Source organism: Pleurodeles waltl, chromosome 2_1 (genome assembly GCF_031143425.1).
Source record: "Pleurodeles waltl isolate 20211129_DDA chromosome 2_1, aPleWal1.hap1.20221129, whole genome shotgun sequence".
Lineage (NCBI taxonomy): Eukaryota > Metazoa > Chordata > Amphibia > Caudata > Salamandridae > Pleurodeles > Pleurodeles waltl.
In genome coordinates, this window is record NC_090438.1 from 130,251,954 (window position 1) to 130,269,911 (window position 17,958).

The following is a 17,958-nucleotide window of genomic DNA, read 5'->3' on the forward strand; positions in this document are numbered from 1 at the left end:
GTGTGGCACCCTATGCTGAGTCCAGGCAACGCGTAGTGATAGTTTGTAGGTGTCCTGATAGCAAAAACCGTTTAGGGGTAGCTGTGGTGATCAGCTAAAGTTTATCTAGAAGGGGTGTAAAGCACTTACAATACCACAATAGTCAGTCAGTAACCACTCACAAGAAGGAGCTAACCTAGGTGTTGCAGTGATAAAGGGTTCTTTATTACAACACTATAGCTAATTATTATCCATCTGGAGATGTCAACACACAAAAATGTACACTTAGTAACAGTCAGTAAAAGCATAACAATACATGGATCCCTATTGGGGCGGGGGGCTAACCATATTCTAAGAAAGTGGTATAAAACGGAGGTGCCCAACCCAGGTAGGTGTGTTAGGCTCCTAGGGGCTGGGGTAGTAGGAAATCACCAGAGGTAAGTAGTAGAAATCTCACAGACACCCGGGTGCAGAAATGTTATCGACCCAGGTGTCCCATACGCTAAGACAGGACCGTCGTGGTTGGATTTTTATCGATTCAGGACCCTTTCCAGTGGACCCTGAGAAAACCAGTTGGCACAAAGAAGGTTGGAGAGTGTCCCCATCCGTGGATACCCAGAAGACTGGAATACCTACACCACAGAGCCCAGTTGCATGTGAGTGAGGTAGTGTCGGAAACCCTAATTGGAGTTAATGTAAGCCTCGGTTGTCCAGCTGCTGTTGCGACTCGTGGACCAGTTCGTTGGAACCAGATGGTGGAGTCTGGATGAGAAGGAACTGAAAAAAAGAGTAAAGTGTCCAGACCACTCAGAGATGTCCAGACAGTGCAAGTAGGCAATGCCCACCCTCTTGGAGGTGAAATGCCTGCAGGAGGGTGGAAGGAGGGGTCCAGCTGCAGAGTCCAGTGGGATGCAGGAGATCCTTGGAGTCACCCATGGAGTTGTCCTACGTCGGTGGCCGGATTACAGGAGGGTCAGTGGCCAGCAGGACCACCAACAAGCCTTGGCAAGTGCAAATCACTGTTGCAAGGAAGTTTGCAGATTTTGGATGATCAGCAAGGTCCTAGTGACTCGACCCTTGGTGGGTAGTCTGGGCAGGCGTTCAGCCGGAAGGAAAGCCAGCCAGAGATGGAGGTGCTCCCAGGAGTGACCCACTTGCAGCAGGCAAGGGAGTCGTAAGGAGGCATCAGCATCACAACAAAACAGGAGTCCCACATTGCAGGAGCTGCAGAGTGAAAGCTAAATCTGAAGTTGCAGAGTGCTGGAGGCTAGAGCTTCTAGGACCTCGAATATCTTCTTGGAGGAAGAACCAACAAGCTTCAGCAGGAGCAACAGTCACAGTGCCCAGGGGCTCTGTTCCAGTGGCTGAGCAAGGGTCCACTATCTCCCAAGTTGGTCAGTAGACAAGTTGGACCCGGAGATGATCACAGAACCATCACCTGTGAGCAGAGCCTTCACGTTGTCTATGGGACAGCAGGATCCACCAGCCATCCGTTGTTGTCTTGAGGTGCCTGCGGATGCAGGGGAGTGACTCCTTCACTCCGAGGGAGATTCCTTCTTGCTTCTTGGATGGAAGAGTCCTTGTGACCCTGGAGGATGCACAGCCTTGGATGTTGCAGAATTCTTGCAGGATCCGGAGAAACAATGTTGCAATGGGAGCCTTCACACCAGGAGCAGACGTGTTACGGTTCTTAAGCAGATCAGCAGCGGTTCGAGAGGCCAGGAGCAGAAGATGTCTTGCAGAGAGTTCCTTGTAGAGTCTTGCTCGACAAATCTTAGGACCCACCCTCAGGGGAGCCCTTAAGTAACCCTAAAAGAGAGTTGGTCACTCTCTGAAGTCACCCACCTATCAGAGGGGGTCAAGTACATCATCTACCCGAACAAACCAGTCAGATGCTCCCAGGGGTCTCTGCCTACCTTGTTTCCAAGATGGCACAATCAACCGACCACCTGGCACAGCTTTGTGCACCTCCCTAGGACAGGAGCTGGACAGGGGGGTGCTCACTTCCCTGTCCTTTATGTGATTTCGTGCCAGAGCGGGAACCGGGGGTTCCTGAACTGGTGCAAACCAGATTATGCAAGGAGGGCACCAAATGTGCCCCCCCCCCTCAAAGCAGTCTAGTTGCGCTTAGAGGCATCCGCACCCCAGCCTTTAGACACCTAATATACAGGGGGAGGTGGTCCCACCTCTCCCTTGCAGGAACTCCTTTGTTCTGCCTTTCTCTGCTTGAGCCAGGCTCACCAGCAGGCGGGCAGAACAGTGTCTGGGGTCGGCAGCAGAGTGGGCTGGCAGCCAAGCCCATAAGGCTGCACAGACAGTACTGAGGAATCCTCTAAGGCACCCCCAGAGCACAATGCAGCTAGCACTGGAATCGGTGCATGTGCATGTTTCCAGCATGTTTGATACCAAACATTTAATTATTTTCAGGCACTCGTCCAGCTAATGTCTCACAAATAGTATACTTTGCAATATATATTCAATATTTATTTTCAACATTTGTTAATTCCTAACACATCAACTGAAATGCAGATTACAACATTTTGATGTAGGCGTCCGGCCCTATAATATCATAGGTAATTTCAATCATATTTTAGTTCTTGTAGTAGTTCTTTACAGTCCATACAAATAACTTTGTAGTATTCACAGCAATCCTTGTAGCTTTTTGACAAGTCCTCAAGATTTCCATTAAGGTTCAAATCATGTGAGTTCCGTATCAAATACTCAAAACATTTGGCCTAATATCAGTTTACTCAGCCGTTTTAAATATCCACATAACATCAGCCTTAGTATCCTCCTCTTGAGATTTTATGCGTGGTAATAAAGTTTCCATTCTATTGATTCTCTTGACTCTATTACATGCAACACCAATAATATTCTTGTTGTATCCTCTTTGAGCAAAGCTTAATGTCATATCCTGTAAACATACATCAAAGTCTGAATCCTTACTACAATTTCGTCTTGCCCTCACCAATTCCCTGAACGGAATTGCTTGTATCTGGTGCTGTGGGTGTGCACTAGAGGCATGTAATATTGCATTACATGAAGTGGGCTTCCTAAATAGTCTGCTATGAATCTGGTCTTCACTAATAAATAATTCCACATCAAGAAATTCTGTCTTCTGTTTGCTATATTGATAAGTGAATTTTATATTTAGATATTCACAGAAGCCAATGAGTTGTTCTGTATTGCCTTTCCATATCATAAAGTAATCATCAATGAAACATCCCCAATAAAGTATGTAATCTTGCCAATCTTTGGCTCTAGGTCCCCCGACCCACCTCTCCTCAAACCATCCCATAAAGAGATTGGCATAAGAAGGGGAGAATCTGGCTCCCATCGCCACCCCTTGTTTTTGTCTATACCACTGGTTATTGAAAAGGAATATATTGTGATTCAAGATTAACTCCACCATATTTAGAATCATTTCAGTGTGTTTAAGCAAACTTACTGATCTGCGATTTAGCATATACCCCAATGCTTCAAGACCTACTCGATGTTTAATACTCGTATATAGTGCCGCCACATCCAAAGTTACTAGCATCATGCCTTCCTCCCATTGTATGTCCCCCAACAATTCTAATATGTGTTTAGTATCTCTAGCGTAAGATGGTAAGTTGACTACCAATGGTTGTAAAAATATATCTACAAATTCTGAGATTCTCTCCATAGGTCCCCCAATTCCTGAAATAATTGGTCTCCCAGGGGGAAAAGGGTGATTCTTGTGAATTTTCGGTAGAGTATAAAAGCATGGATATCTAGGTCGATCTACCTTCAAATAAATATACTCTTCTTCATCCAACAACCCCTGCTGATGCCAAATTCCTAGTAGGTTATTAATTAAACTAACAAGACTATGTATCGGGTTGGATGGGAAAGTTTCATAGCAATCTTCATTCTGTAACTGGCTGTAAATTTCCTTATCATTATCTCTTTTGTTCATAACAACTAAATTGCCCCCTTTGTCGGCTTGTCTGATTATGTCCTCATCCTCTTGTAGCAATTTTAACGCCTGCCACTCTTTACTAGTAAGATTAGCCCTCCTTTTTCTATTTCATGTTTTGAACATGTGTTGTCTGTAGTCCCTACTGACTAATTTGTAAAACACTTCAATATTGTTATCATTGCCCAGTCTTGGTGTCCAATTAGATTTCTTCTTCAAACCACTCGTTTCATGTAAGTCTTAAAATATATTTATATAGTTTAACAATTTTTGAATGAGAGTTGGTATCTCCTCATAGTCCGTGATGGAAATTATAGTTGCTGTACCATGAATATCTTGTATTGTCAATTCACTATATTTCAGCTCCTTATTTAGAGAATTAGAGTTTTGTCCCAGTTGTTTGTTGATTTCTAAAAATCTCTTCAGTTTTAAACGTCTCACATATGATCTCTCTACTTATCAAAGGATTAGGTTTTTGCCCTACTAGCAAGGGGGAATTCTGTAAGCATCAAATAGATTTTTTTTAAATATGTGAGACGTTTAAAACTGAGGAGCTTTTTCAAAATCAATAAACAACCGGGACAAAACTCTAATTCTCTAAATAAGGAGATGAAATATAGTGAATTGACTATACAAGATATTCATGATACAGCAACTATAATGTCCATCACGGACTATGAAGAGATACCTACTATCATTCCAAAATTGTTAAATGATCTAAATATATTTTCAGACTTACATGAAACGAGTGGTTTGATGAAGAAATCTAATTGGACACCAAGAATGGGCAATGATAGCAATATTGAAGTGTTTTACAAATTAGTCAGTAGGGACTACAGACAACACATGTTCAAAACAAGAAATATAAAAAGGAGGACTAATCTTACTAGTGAAGAGAGGCAGGTGTTAAAATTGCTACAAGAGGATGAGGACATAATAATCAGACAAGCAGACAAAGGGGGCAATATAGTTGTTATGAACAAAAGAGTATGATAAGGAAATTTACAGTCAGTTACAGAATGAAGATTGCTATGAAACTCTCCCCTCCAACCCAATACATAGTCTTGTTAGTTTAATTAATAACCTACTAGGAAATTGGCATCAGCAGGGCTTGTTGGATGAAGAAGAGAATATTTATTTGAAGGTAGATCGACCTAGATATCCATGCTTTTTACTCTACCGAAAATTCACAAGAATCACCTTTTTCCCCCTGGGAGACCAATTATTTCAGGAATTGGGGGACCTACAGAGAGAATCTCAGAATTTGTTGATATATTTTTACATCCATTGGTAGTCAACTTACCATCTAACATTAGAGATACTACACACATATTAGGATTGTTGGGGGACATACAATGGGAAGAAGGCATGATGCTAGTAACTTTGGATGTGGTGGCACTATAAACGAGTATTAAACATCGAGTAGGTCTTGAAGCATTGAGGTATATGCTAAATCGCAGATCAGTAAGTTTGCTCAAACACACTGAAATGATTCTGAATATGGTGGAGTTAATCTTGAATCACAATGTATTCTTTTTCAATAACCAGTGGTATAGACAAAAACAAGGGGTGGCGATGGGAGCCAGATTCTCCCCTTCTTATGCCAATCTCTTTATGGGATGGTTTGAGGAGAGGTGGGTCTGGGGACCTGGAGCCGGAGTATGGCAAGATTACATACTTTATTGGGGACGTTCATTGATGATTGCTTTATGATATGGACAGGCAATACAGAACAACTCATTGGCTTCTGTGAATATCTAAATAATAACCATGTGAATATAAAATTCACTTATCAGTATTGCAAACAGAAGATAGAATTTCTCAATATGGAATTATTTATTAGTGAAGACCAGATTCATAGCAGACTATTTAGGAAGACCACTTCATGTAATGCGATATTACATGCCTCTAGTGCACACCCACAGCACCAGATACAAGCAATTCCGTTCGGGGAATTGGTGAGGGCAATACAAAATTGTAGTAGGGATGCAGACCTTGATGTATGTTTACAGGATATGACATTACGCTTTGCTCAAAGAGGATACAACAAGAATATTATTGATGTTGCATGTAATAGAGTCAAGAGAATCAAGAGAATGGAAACTTTATTACCACACATAAAATCTTGAGAGGAGGATACTAAAGCGGATGTTATGTGGATATCTAAAACGGCTGAGTGAGCTGATATTAGGCCAAATGTTTTGAATATTTGATACTGAAACTCACATGATTTGAACCTGGATGGAAATCTAGAGGACTTTTCAAAAAGCTATAAGGATTGCTGTGAATATTATAAAGTTATTTGTATGGACTGTAAAGAACTACTACAAGAACTATAATACGATTGAAGTTACCTATGAAATTATGGGGCCGGACGCCTTCATCAAAATGTTGTAATCTGCATTTCAGATGATGTGTTAGGAATTAACGAATGTTAAAAATAAATATTGAATATATATTGCAAAGTATACTATTGGTGAGACATTAGCTGGATGAGTGCCTGAAAATAATTAAAGGTAATTTATCAGGAAATGTGTTGCTGATTACAGGGCATTTTGGAGGAGTTCACCCTGTTCAGTGCACCGTCTGGGCTAGTAATTTATTGAATCAAGGGCAGGCAGCACCATTATACTCTGTGAAAACTTCCCAATTCATATTAGTTGATACCAAACATGCCTCGGTTCATTGAAGCCGTTATGTAGTTGGACCACTCGTGTTGACCAGTGTCCCACTACATACCTTAAGATGGCTTCCCCGCACTTACAAAGCTGAGGGAATAGATTCTGGGGCTTGTAGGTGTACCCTGCTTATACAGGGGTACTCTCACACTTGAGGACATGCACCCTGCCCTTGGGCTGAAGGTCCTACCAGTGGGGTACTTATAGTGTCCAAGTGCAGTGACCAGGATATAAGGTAAGACTTATATGGGTGGTGAAAGGATGTGTGCACCATTTCATGCAGGCTGCATTGGCAGGCCTGCAGACACAGTTTGCATGGGCTCCCATGGGTTAGCAGGATCCTAGTGCACTACAGTCTAAACAAACTGACACCAGGCAAAAAAGTGGGGGTAACTATGTCAGGTTACCTTCACTCAGCATCTTACCCACCTTACATGTCATAACCAATTTAATGAACCACTTTGAAATAATGTCTCCCCATTGTATCAACATGTAATTTGTATACTTTCACAATGGCTATTATTTCTCTCTGTTATAAAATCTTTATAAAAAATGAGTTGAATGTATAAAAAAGAATAGGCTATGTTTTCATTTAGGCCATAAGGAGTGTAGTTCAAGATCTTGTGGTAATAGTACATTTGAAAGTCTAAACTGAAATATTAATTTAAATTTCTGCAGGTGACCGAGGAGACTCTACAGGAAGTCCAGGGCCTCGAGGGGCAAAAGGAGAGCGTGGAGTGTCTGGATTTCCAGGTACATTAACAGTGTTGTTTGAAACTCTATTGCTTTTAATGTATAAATGTTTGAAATTGATTTAACATGGGTTACTGCTATGTAACTGTTGTGAGCATCTGTACACAAGAAAAATCTAAAATGATGATTTAACATGTTGGTATAGTTTTATCAGTCTTGGTTTGATAGAGATTTCCAGCTGCAGATTCCTTACCTTAGAAAAAGCACTAGGCTGGGTCCAGAAATTTTTCGCGAGCAGTACCCCACTGCACCGGTAGGTAGCGTAATTCAGCTCTGCACGGTGTCGTCAGCATCGTCTGAGCCAGAAGTGACATGCGCAGGCCTAAATAGGCACCACCCCAGCATGCTGACATCAGTTCTTTTCTTTCTGTGCCAGTCAGCCCATAGCCAGGAAGAGCTACTCCCAGTCTTTATAGACTGACCCTTTTTCGACTTTTTATTGGGATTTTTTTAAAGACCTTCTCTCATGGTGCATCAGGATGACTGCTAGGAATACTGGTTTTAAACTGAGTTGCACCTGTCTTCGACAAAGGTTGGTGGCAGACCCCCATTTGGTGTGCCCGCGGTGCTTGGAGCACAACCACAATGCCACGCCATGCACCCCAAGGCCTTGAGGAACGGTTCCTTAAGCTCCTCGCTACTAAAAGCACGATGCTGCAATGCTCAAGATCTTGGTCAAGAGGTAGGTCCTAAGATCGTTCGCAGAGCCAATTCAGGTGCTGTAAGGAAATGCCTCCTTGGCATGGTTACCCCCTGACTTTTGCCTTTCCTGATGCCAAGTTATGATTTGAACATCACCAAATGGTTCACAGCTTTTGAGAGGGCTTGTGCAACCAGAAAAGTACACAAATCTCACTGGGGTGCTCTCCTTTAGGAAATGTTCACTGGAAAGTGTAGGGATAGACTCGTCACACTCTCTGGAAAAGATGCAGAATCCTATGACCTCATGAAGGCTACCCTGATTGAGGGCTTTGGATTCTCAACTGAGGAGTACAGGATTAGGTTCAGGGGGGCTCAAAAATCCTCGAGCCAGACTTGGGTTGATTTTGTTGACTTCTCAGTCAAAACACTGGATGGTTGGATTCATGGTGTAAATGATTATGATGGGCTGTACAATTTATTTGTGAAAGAACACCTGTTAAGTAATTGTTTCAATGATAAACTGCATCAGCATCTGGTAGACCTAGGACCAATTTCTCCCCAAGAATTGGGAAAGAAGGTGGACCATTGGGTCAAGACTAGGGTGACCAAGACTTCCACAGGGGGTGACCAAAAGAAAGGGGTCACAAAGACTCCCCAGGGGAAGAGTGTTGAGACATCCAAGGGAAAAAGTAAAGAGTCTTCTACAGGGCCACAAAAACCTGCTCAGGAGGGAGGGTCCAAAGCCTCTTCACAATCCAGTTTTGGGTACAAGGGTAAATACTTTGATCCCAAGAAGGCCTGGTGTCGTAGCTGTAATCAGCAAGGACACCAAACTGGAGACAAGGCCTGTCCCAAGAAAAGTTCCACTTCAAACTCTACTCCAGTTAGCAATGGAATAGCCAGTCTCCAGGTGGGATCAACAGTGTGCCCAGAGCAAATCAGGGTTCACACTGAAGCTACATTAGTCTCTGAGGGTGGGGTGGACTTAGCCACACTGGCTGCCTGGCCCCCTAATATGCAAAAATACAGGCAACAACTCTTGATTAATGGGATTAGTATAGAAGGTGTAAAGAAATGGCTCCCTGTTGCAGTTACCCCCCACTTTTTGCCTGATACTGATGCTGACTTGACTGAGAAGTGTGCTGGGACCCTGCTAACCAGGCCCCAGCATCAGTGTTCTTTCACCTAAAATGTACTTTTGATTCCACAATTGGCACACCCTGGCATCCAGGTAAGTCCCTTGTAACTGGTACCCCTGGTACCAAGGGCCCTGATGCCAGGGAAGGTCTCTAAGGGCTGCAGCATATCTTATGCCACCCTGGGGACCCCTCACTCAGCACAGACACACTGCTTGCCAGCTTGTGTGTGCTGATGAGAACAAAACGAGTAAGTCGACATGGCACTCCCCTCAGGGTGCCATGCCAACCTCACACTGCCTATGCAGTATAGATAAGTCACCCCTCTAGTAGGCCTTACAGCCCTAAGGCAGGGTGCACTATACCATAGGTGAGGGCACCAGTGCATGAGCACTATGCCCCTACAGTGTCTAAGCAAAACCTTAGACATTGTAAGTGCAGGGTAGCCATAAGAGTATATGGTCTGGGAGTCTGTCAAAAACGAACTCCACAGCTCCATAATGGCTACACTGAATACTGGGAAGTTTAGTATCAAACTTCTCAGAATAATAAACCCACACTGATGCCAGTGTTGGATTTATTAAAAAACTGCACACAGAGAGCATCTTAGAGATGCCCCCTGTATTTTACCCAATTGTTCAGTGCAGGACTGACAGGTCTGTGCCAGCCTGCTGCTGAGAGACGAGTTTCTGACCTCATGCGGTGAGAGCCTTTGTGCCCTCTGAGGACAGAAACAAAGCCTGCTCTGGGTGGAGGTGCTTCACACCTCCCCCCTGCAGGAACTGTAACACCTAGCAGTGAGCTTCAAAGGCTCAAGCTTCGTGTTACAATGCCCCAGGGCACTCCAGCTAGTGGAGATGCCCGCCCCCTGGACACAGCCCCCACTTTTGGCGGCAAGTCCAGGAGAGATAATGAGAAAAACAAGGAGGAGTCACTGGCCAGTCAGGACAGCCCCTAAGGTGTCCTGAGCTGAGGTGACTCTGACTTTTTGAAATCCTCCATCTTGTAGAAGGAGGATTCCCCCAATATGGATAGGAATGTGACCCCCCACCCCTTGGGAGGAGGCACAAAGAGGGTGTACCCACCCTCAGGGCTAGTAGCCATTGGCTACTAACCCCCCAGACCTAAACACGCCCTTAAATTTAGTATTTAAGGGCTCCCCAGAACCTAGGAAACCAGATTCCTGCAACTACAAGAAGAAGAGGACTGCTGAGCTGAAAGACCCCTGCAGAAGAAGAAAAGAAGACACCAACTGCTTTGGCCCCAGACCTGCCGGCCTGTCTCCTGCCTTCTAAAGAAACCTGCTCCAGCGACGCTTTCCCCAGGACCAGCGACCTCTGAATCCTCAGAGGACTGCCCTGCTTCAAGAAAGACAAGAAACTCCCGAGGACAGCGGCCCTGCTCCAAAAAGACTGCAACTTTGTTACAGAGGAGCAGATTTAAAGACCCCTGCAAATCCCCGCAAGAATTGCAACACTGCACCCGGCGACCCCGACTCGACTGGTGGAGAACCAACACCTCAGGGAGGACCCTCCAGCGACTCCAAGACTGTGAGTAACCAAAGTTGTCCCCCCTGAGCCCCCACAGCGACGCCTGCAGAGGGAATCCTGAGGCTCCCCCTGACCGCGACTGCCTGACTCTAAAATCCCGACGGCTGGAAAAGACCCTGCACCCGCAGCCCCCAGCACCTAAAGGATCGGAACTTCAGTGCAGGAGTGACCCCCAGGAGGACCCTCTCTCGTGCCCAGGTGGTGGCTACCCCGAGGAGCCCCCCCCTTGCCTGCCTGCACCGCTGAAGAGACCCCTTGGTCTCCCATTGACTCCCATTGGAAACCCGACGCTTGTTTGCACACTGCACCCGGCCGCCCCCGCGCTGCTGAGGGTGTACTTTCTGTGTGGACTTGTGTCCCCCCCGGTGCCCTACAAAACCCCCCTGGTCTGCCCTCCGAAGACGCGGGTATTTACCTGCTGGCAGACTGGAACCGGGGCACCCCCTTCTCTCCATTGAAGCCTATGTGTTTTGGGCACCTCTTTGACCTCTGCACCTGACCGGCCCTGAGCTGCTGGTGTGGTGACTTTGGGGTTGCTCTGAACCCCCAACGGTGGGCCACCTTGGACCCCAATCTTAACCCTGTAGGTGGTTTACTTACCTGCAAAAACTAACATTACTTTACCTCCTCCAGGAACTGTGAAAATTGCACTGTGTCCACTTTTAAAACAGCTTATTGTGTTTTATGTAAAATGTATTTATGCTACTGTGATTATTCAAAGTTCCTAAAGTACTTACCTGCAATACCTTTCAAATGAGATATTACATGTAGAATTTGAACCTGTGGTTCTTAAAATAAACTAAGAAAAGATATTTTTCTATAACAAAACCTATTGGCTGGATTTGTCTCTGAGTGTGTGTTCCTCATTTATTGCCTGTGTGTATGTACAACAAATGCTTAACACTACTCCTTTGATAAGCCTACTGCTCGAGCACACTACCACAAAATAGAGCATTAGTATTATCTCTTTTTGCCACTATCTTACCTCTAAGGGGAACCCTTGGACTCTGTGCATACTATTCCTTACTTTGAAATAGTGCATACAGAGCCAACTTCCTACAGAAGGCCTGAGGGATACAGGTGCCAGTGTCACCATGGTGACAGAGAAACTGGTTTCCCCTGGTCAATACCTGGCTGGACAAACTTATCCAGTCACCAACGCTGACAATCAGACTAAAGTACATCCCATGGCTATGGTAACTTTAGAATGGGGAGGGGTCAATGGCCTGAAACAGGTGGTGGTCTCCTCAAATATCCCTGTAGACTGTTTACTTGGAAATGACCTGGAGTCCTCAGCATGGGCTGAGGTAGAACTCAAAACCCATGCAGCTATGCTGGGTATCCCTGAACTGGTGTGTGTCAAGACAAGGGCACAGTGCAAGGCTCAGGGTGAAAAAGTGGTGTTGGAGCCTGGAAAAATGGCCCAACCCTCCAAGAGAAAAGGAAAGAAGACTGGGGAACCAGCTTCAACACAACAACAGAAAGAGAACCTCTCTTCCCAGGAAGAAGTTCTGCCCTCTGAGGGAACTGAGCCCATGGAGTTGGAGCCTTATCAGGTTGAGCTCCTAGGCCCAGGGGGGCCCACAAGATAACAGTTGTGTAAGGGGCAAGAAACATGTCCCTCTCTTGAAGGCCTTAGGCAGCAAGCTGCTGAAGAGGCCAAAGGAAAAATCAATGGAACACATAGAGTCTATTGGGAAGATGGACTCCTCTACACTGAGGCAAGAGATCCCAAACCTGGTGCCACTAGGAGAGTGGTAGTGCCTCAGGAGTTTAGGGAGTTCATTCTGACCTTAGCTCATGATATTCCGCTTGCTGGGCATTTGGGACAAACCAAGACTTGGGAGAGATTAGTCAACCATTTCTATTGGCCCAACATGTCCCAGAAAGTAAAGGAGTTTTGTGATTCCTGTGCCACCTTTCAAGCCAGTGGTAAGACAGGTGGACACCCAAAGGCCCCCCTCATTCCACTTCCAGTGGTGGGGGTCCCCTTTGAAAGAGTGGGTGTGGACATAGTGGGTCCACTGGAACCTCCCACAGCCTCACTGAACCAATACATACTAGTAGTAGTGGATGATGCTACTAGATACCCCGAAGCAATTCCCCTTAGGTCCACTACTGCCCCTGCAGTAGCTAAAGCACTCATTGGTATCTTTACCAGAGTGGGATTTCCTAAGGAGGTGTTGTCTGACAGGGGTACCAACTTCATGTCAGCATACCTGAAGCATATGTGGAATGAGTGTGGGGTGACTTACAAATTCACCACACCATACCATCCACAAACCAATGGTCTTGTAGAAAGATTTAACAAGACATTGAAAGGCATGATCATGGGGCTCCCTGAAAAGCTCAAAAGGAGATGGGATGTCCTCTTGCCATGTCTGCTTTTCACCTACAGAGATGTGCCTCAGAAGGGAGTAGGGTTTTCCCCCTTTGAACTTCTGTTTGGCCATCCTGTCAGGGGACCACTAGCTCTTGTAAAAGAAGGCTGGGAGAGACCTCTTCACGAGCCTAAACAAGATATAGGGGGTTATTCTAACTTTGGAGGAGTGTTAATCCGTCCCAAAAGTGACGGTAAAGTGACGGATATACCACCAGCCGTATTACGAGTTCCATAGGATATAATGGAGTCGTAATACGGCTGGTGGTAAATCCGTCACTTTTCCGTCACTTTTGGGACGGATTACCACCTCCTCCAAAGTTAGAATAACCCCCATAGTGGACTATGTACTAGGCCTACGTTCCAGGATGGCAGAGTACATGGAAAAGGCAAGCAAAAACCTTGAGGCCAGCCAACATCTCCAGAAGATGTGGTATGACCAAAAGGCTGCTATGGTTGAGTTTCAGCCAGGGCAGAAAGTCTGGGTTCTGGAGCCTGTGGCTCCCAGGGCACCTCAGGACAGATGGAGTGGCCCTTACCCAGTACTAGAAAGAAAGAGTCAGGTCACCTACCTGGTAGACCTAGGCAGTAGCAGGACCCCAAAAAGGGTGATCCATGTGAACCTCTCCCTGATCTCCTCTCCACAGACCCTAAAGATGGCTCAGTAGATGGAGTGATCTATTCAGACACCCTCTCTGGCCAACAGCAATCTAACTGTAAGAAAGTCTTACAACAGTTTGCTGAGCTCTTTTCCCTAACCCCTGGTCAGACACACCTGTGTACACATGATGTGGACACAGGAGACAGCATGCCTGTCAAAAACAAAATTTTCAGACAGTCTGACCAAGTTAAGGAAAGCATCAAAGTGGAAGTCCACAAGATGCTGGAATTGGGACTCATTGAGCACTCTGACAGCCCCTGGGCTAGCCCAGTGGTCTTAGTCCCCAAACCTCACACCAAAGATGGAAAGAGAGAGATGAGGTTTTGTGTTGACTACAGAGGACTTAATTCTGTCACCAAGACAGATGCCCATCCCATTCCAAGGGCAGATGAATTAATTGACAAACTAGGTGCTGCCAGATACTTAAGTACCTTTAACTTGACAGCAGGGTACTGGCAAATCAAAGTGGCACCAGGAGCAAAAGAAAAAACAGCATTCTCCACACCTGATGGGCATTATCAGTTTACTGTTATGCCCTTTGGCTTAAAGAATGCCCCTGCCACCTTCCATAGGTTGGTGAATCAAGTCCTGGCTGGCTTGGAGTCATTTAGTGAAGCTTATCTTGACGATATTGCTGTCTTTAGCTCCAGCTGGCAGGATCACCTGGTCCACCTGAAGAAGGTTTTGAAGGCCCTGCAAGCAGCAGGCCTCTCTATCAAGGCATCCAAATGCCAGATAGGGCAGGGAACTTTGGTTTACTTGGGACACCTTGTAGGTGGAGGCCAAGTTCAGCCACTCCAGTCCAAGATCCAGACTATTCTGGACTGGGCAGCTCCAAAAACCCAGACTCAAGTCCGGGCATTCCTTGGCTTGACTGGGTACTACAGGAGGTTTGTGAATGGATATGGATCCATAGTGACACCCCTCACGGAACTTTCCTCCAAGAAAATGCCCAAGAAGGTAAACTGGACTGTAGAATGGCAACAGGCCTTTGACACCCTGAAACAAGCTATGTGCACAGCACCAGTTCTAAAAGCTCTAGATTACTCCAAGCAGTTCATTGTGCAGACTGATGCCTCTGAACATGGGATGGGGCAGTTTTGTCCCAAACAAATGATGATGGCCTTGACCAGCCTGTTGCTTTCATTAGCAGGAGGTTACTCCCCAGGGAGCAGCGTTGGAGTGCCATTGAGAGGGAGGACTTTGCTGTGGTTTGGTCCCTGAAGAAGCTGAGACCATACCTCTTTGGTACTCACTTTGTAGTTCAAACTGACCACAGACCTCTCAGATGGCTAATGCAAATGAAAAGTGAAAATCCAAAACTGTTGAGGTGGTCCATCTCCCTAACCATGGTAACCATGCCAAGGAGGCATTTCCTTACACACCCCCCCCCCCCAAACGAAAGAGGATGAGACTAACCTTTCCCAAGAGAGTCTTCATTTTCTAAGTGGAAGAACCTGGAAAGGCCATCTGCATTGGCATGGGCAGTCCCAGGTCTGTGTTCCACTATAAAGTCCATTCCCTGTAGGGAGATGGACCACCTCAACAGTTTTGGATTTTCACCTTTCATTTGCATCAGCCATCTGAGAGGTCTGTGGTCAGTCTGAACTAGGAAGTGAGTACCAAAGAGGTATGGTCTCAACTTCTTCAGGGACCAAACGACAGCAAAGGCCTCCCTCTCAATGGCACTCCAACGCTGCTCCCTGGGGAGTAACCTCCTGCTAATGAAAGCAACAGGCTGGTCAAGGCCATCATCATTTGTTTGGGACAAAACTGCCCCTATCCCATGTTCAGAGGCATCTGTTTGCACAATGAACTGCTTGGAGTAATCTGGAGCTTTTAGAACTGGTGCTGTGCACATAGCTTGTTTCAGGGTGTCAAAGGCCTGTTGGCATTCTACAGTCCAGTTTACTTTCTTGGGCATTTTCTTGGAGGTGAGTTCTGTGAGGGCTGTCACAATGGATCCATATCCCTTCACAAACCTCCTATAGTACCCAGTCAAGCCAAGGAATGCCCTGACTTGGGTCTGGGTTTTTGGAGCTGCCCAGTCCAGAATAGTCTGGATCTTAGGCTGGAGTGGCTGAACTTGGCCTCCACCTACAAGGTGTCCCAAGTAAACCACAGTTCCCTGCCCTATCTGGCACTTGGATGCCTTGATAGAGAGGCCTGCAGATTGCAGAGCCTTCAAAACCTTCTTCAGGTGGACCAGGTGATCCTGCCAGTTGGAGCTAAAGACAGTAATATCATCAAGATAAGCTGCACTAAAGGACTCCAACCCAGCAAGGACTTGATTCACCAACCTTTGGAAGGTGGCAGGGGCATTCTTTAAACCAAAGGGCATAACAGTAAACTGATAATGCCCATCAGGTGTGGAGAATGCTGTTTTCTCTTTTGCTCCAGGTGCCATTTTGATTTGCCAGTACCCTGCTGTTAAGTCAAAGGTACTTAAGAATTTGGCAGCACCTAATTTGTCAATCAGCTCGTCAGCTCTAGGAATGGGATGGGCATCTGTCTTGGTGACAGAATTAAGGCCTCTGTAGTCCACACAAAACCTCATCTCTCTCTTTCCTTCTTTGGTGTGAGGTTTGGGGACTAAGACCACTGGGCTAGCCCAGGGGCTGTCAGAGTACTCAATTACTCCCAATTCCAGCATCTTGTGGACTTCCACCTTGATGCTTTCCTTAACTTGATCAGACTGTCTGAAGATTTTGTTTTTGACAGGCATGCTGTCTCCTGTGTCCACATCATGGGTACACAGGTGTGTCTGACCAGGGGTTAGGGAAAAGAGCTCAGCAAACTGTTGTAGGACCTTCCTACAGTCAGCTTGCTGTTGGCCAGAGAGGGTGTCTGAATAGATCACTCCATACACTGAGCCATCTTTAGGGTCTGATGAGAGGAGATCAGGGAGAGGGTCACTCTCAGCTTCCTGGTCCTCATCTGTTACCATCAACAGATTCACATCAGCCCTGTCATGGAAGAGTTTTAGGCGGTTTACATGGATCACCCTCTTGGGGCTCCTGCTTGTGCCTAGGTCCACCAGGTAGGTGACCTGACTCTTCTTTTCCAGGATTGGGTAAGGGCCACTCCATTTGTCCTGAAGTGCCCTGGGAGCCACAGGCTCCAAAACCCATACTTTCTGCCCTGGTTGAAATTCAACCAGTGCAGCCTTTTGGTCATACCAACACTTCTGGAGCTGTTGGCTGGCCTCAAGGTTTTTGCTTGCCTTTTCCATGTACTCTGCCATCCTTGAGTGAAGGCCAAGTACATAGTCCACTATGTCTTGTTTAGGCTCATGAAGAGGTCTCTCCCAGCCTTCTTTCACAAGAGCTAGTGGTCCCCTTACAGGGTGGCCAAACAGAAGTTCAAAGGGTGAGAACCCTACTCCCTTCTGAGGCACCTCTCTGTAAGCGAAAAGCAGACATGGCAGGAGGACATCCCATCTCCTTTTGAGTTTTTCTGGGAGCCCCATGATCATGCCCTTTAATGTCTTGTTGAATCTCTCAACAAGGCCATTAGTTTGTGGATGATATGGTGTAGTGAATTTATAAGTCACTCCACATTCATTCCACATGTGTTTTAGGTATGCTGACATGAAGTTGGTACCTCTGTCAGACACCACCTCCTTAGGGAAGCCCACTCTGGTAAAGATACCAATGAGGGCCTTGGCTACTGCAGGGGCAGTAGTCGACCTAAGGGGAATAGCTTCAGGATACCTAGTAGCATGATCCACTACTACTAGGATGTACATATTTCCTGAGGCTGTGGGAGGTTCCAGTGGACCCACTATGTCCACACCCACTCTTTCAAAGGGGACCCCCACCACTGGAAGTGGAATGAGGGGGGCCTTTGGATGTCCACCTGTCTTACCACTGGCTTGACAGGTGGGACAGGAGGTGCAAAACTCCTTAACCTTCTGGGACATGTTGGGCCAGTAGAAGTGGTTGACTAACCTCTCCCACGTCTTGGTTTGTCCCAAATGCCCAGCAAGGGGAATATCATGGGCTAAGGTCAGAATAAACTCTCTGAACCCCTGAGGCACTACCACTCTCCTAGTGGCACCAGGTTTGGGATCTCTTGCCTCAGTGTACAGGAGTCCATCTTCCCAATAGACCCTATGTGTTCCATTTTTCTTGCCTTTGGACTCTTCAGCAGCTTGCTGCCTAAGGCCTTCAAGAGAGGGACAGGTTTCTTGTCCCTTACACAACTCCTCCCTTGAGGGTCCCCCTGGGCCCAAGAGCT

General features: G+C 46.1%; 1 protein-coding gene across 2 annotated transcripts in view; it reads left to right on the plus strand.

Annotated features, from left to right (window-relative positions):
• Nucleotides 1-17,958, plus strand: part of COL4A6 (collagen type IV alpha 6 chain) — an 823,409-nt gene that overhangs the window by 624,812 nt on the left and 180,639 nt on the right. For both annotated transcript variants that reach the window (XM_069211616.1, XM_069211626.1), the window contains one exon: nucleotides 7,276-7,350. In XM_069211616.1, coding sequence (XP_069067717.1) covers nucleotides 7,276-7,350 — 75 coding nt within the window. The remainder of the gene's footprint in view (nucleotides 1-7,275; nucleotides 7,351-17,958) is intronic.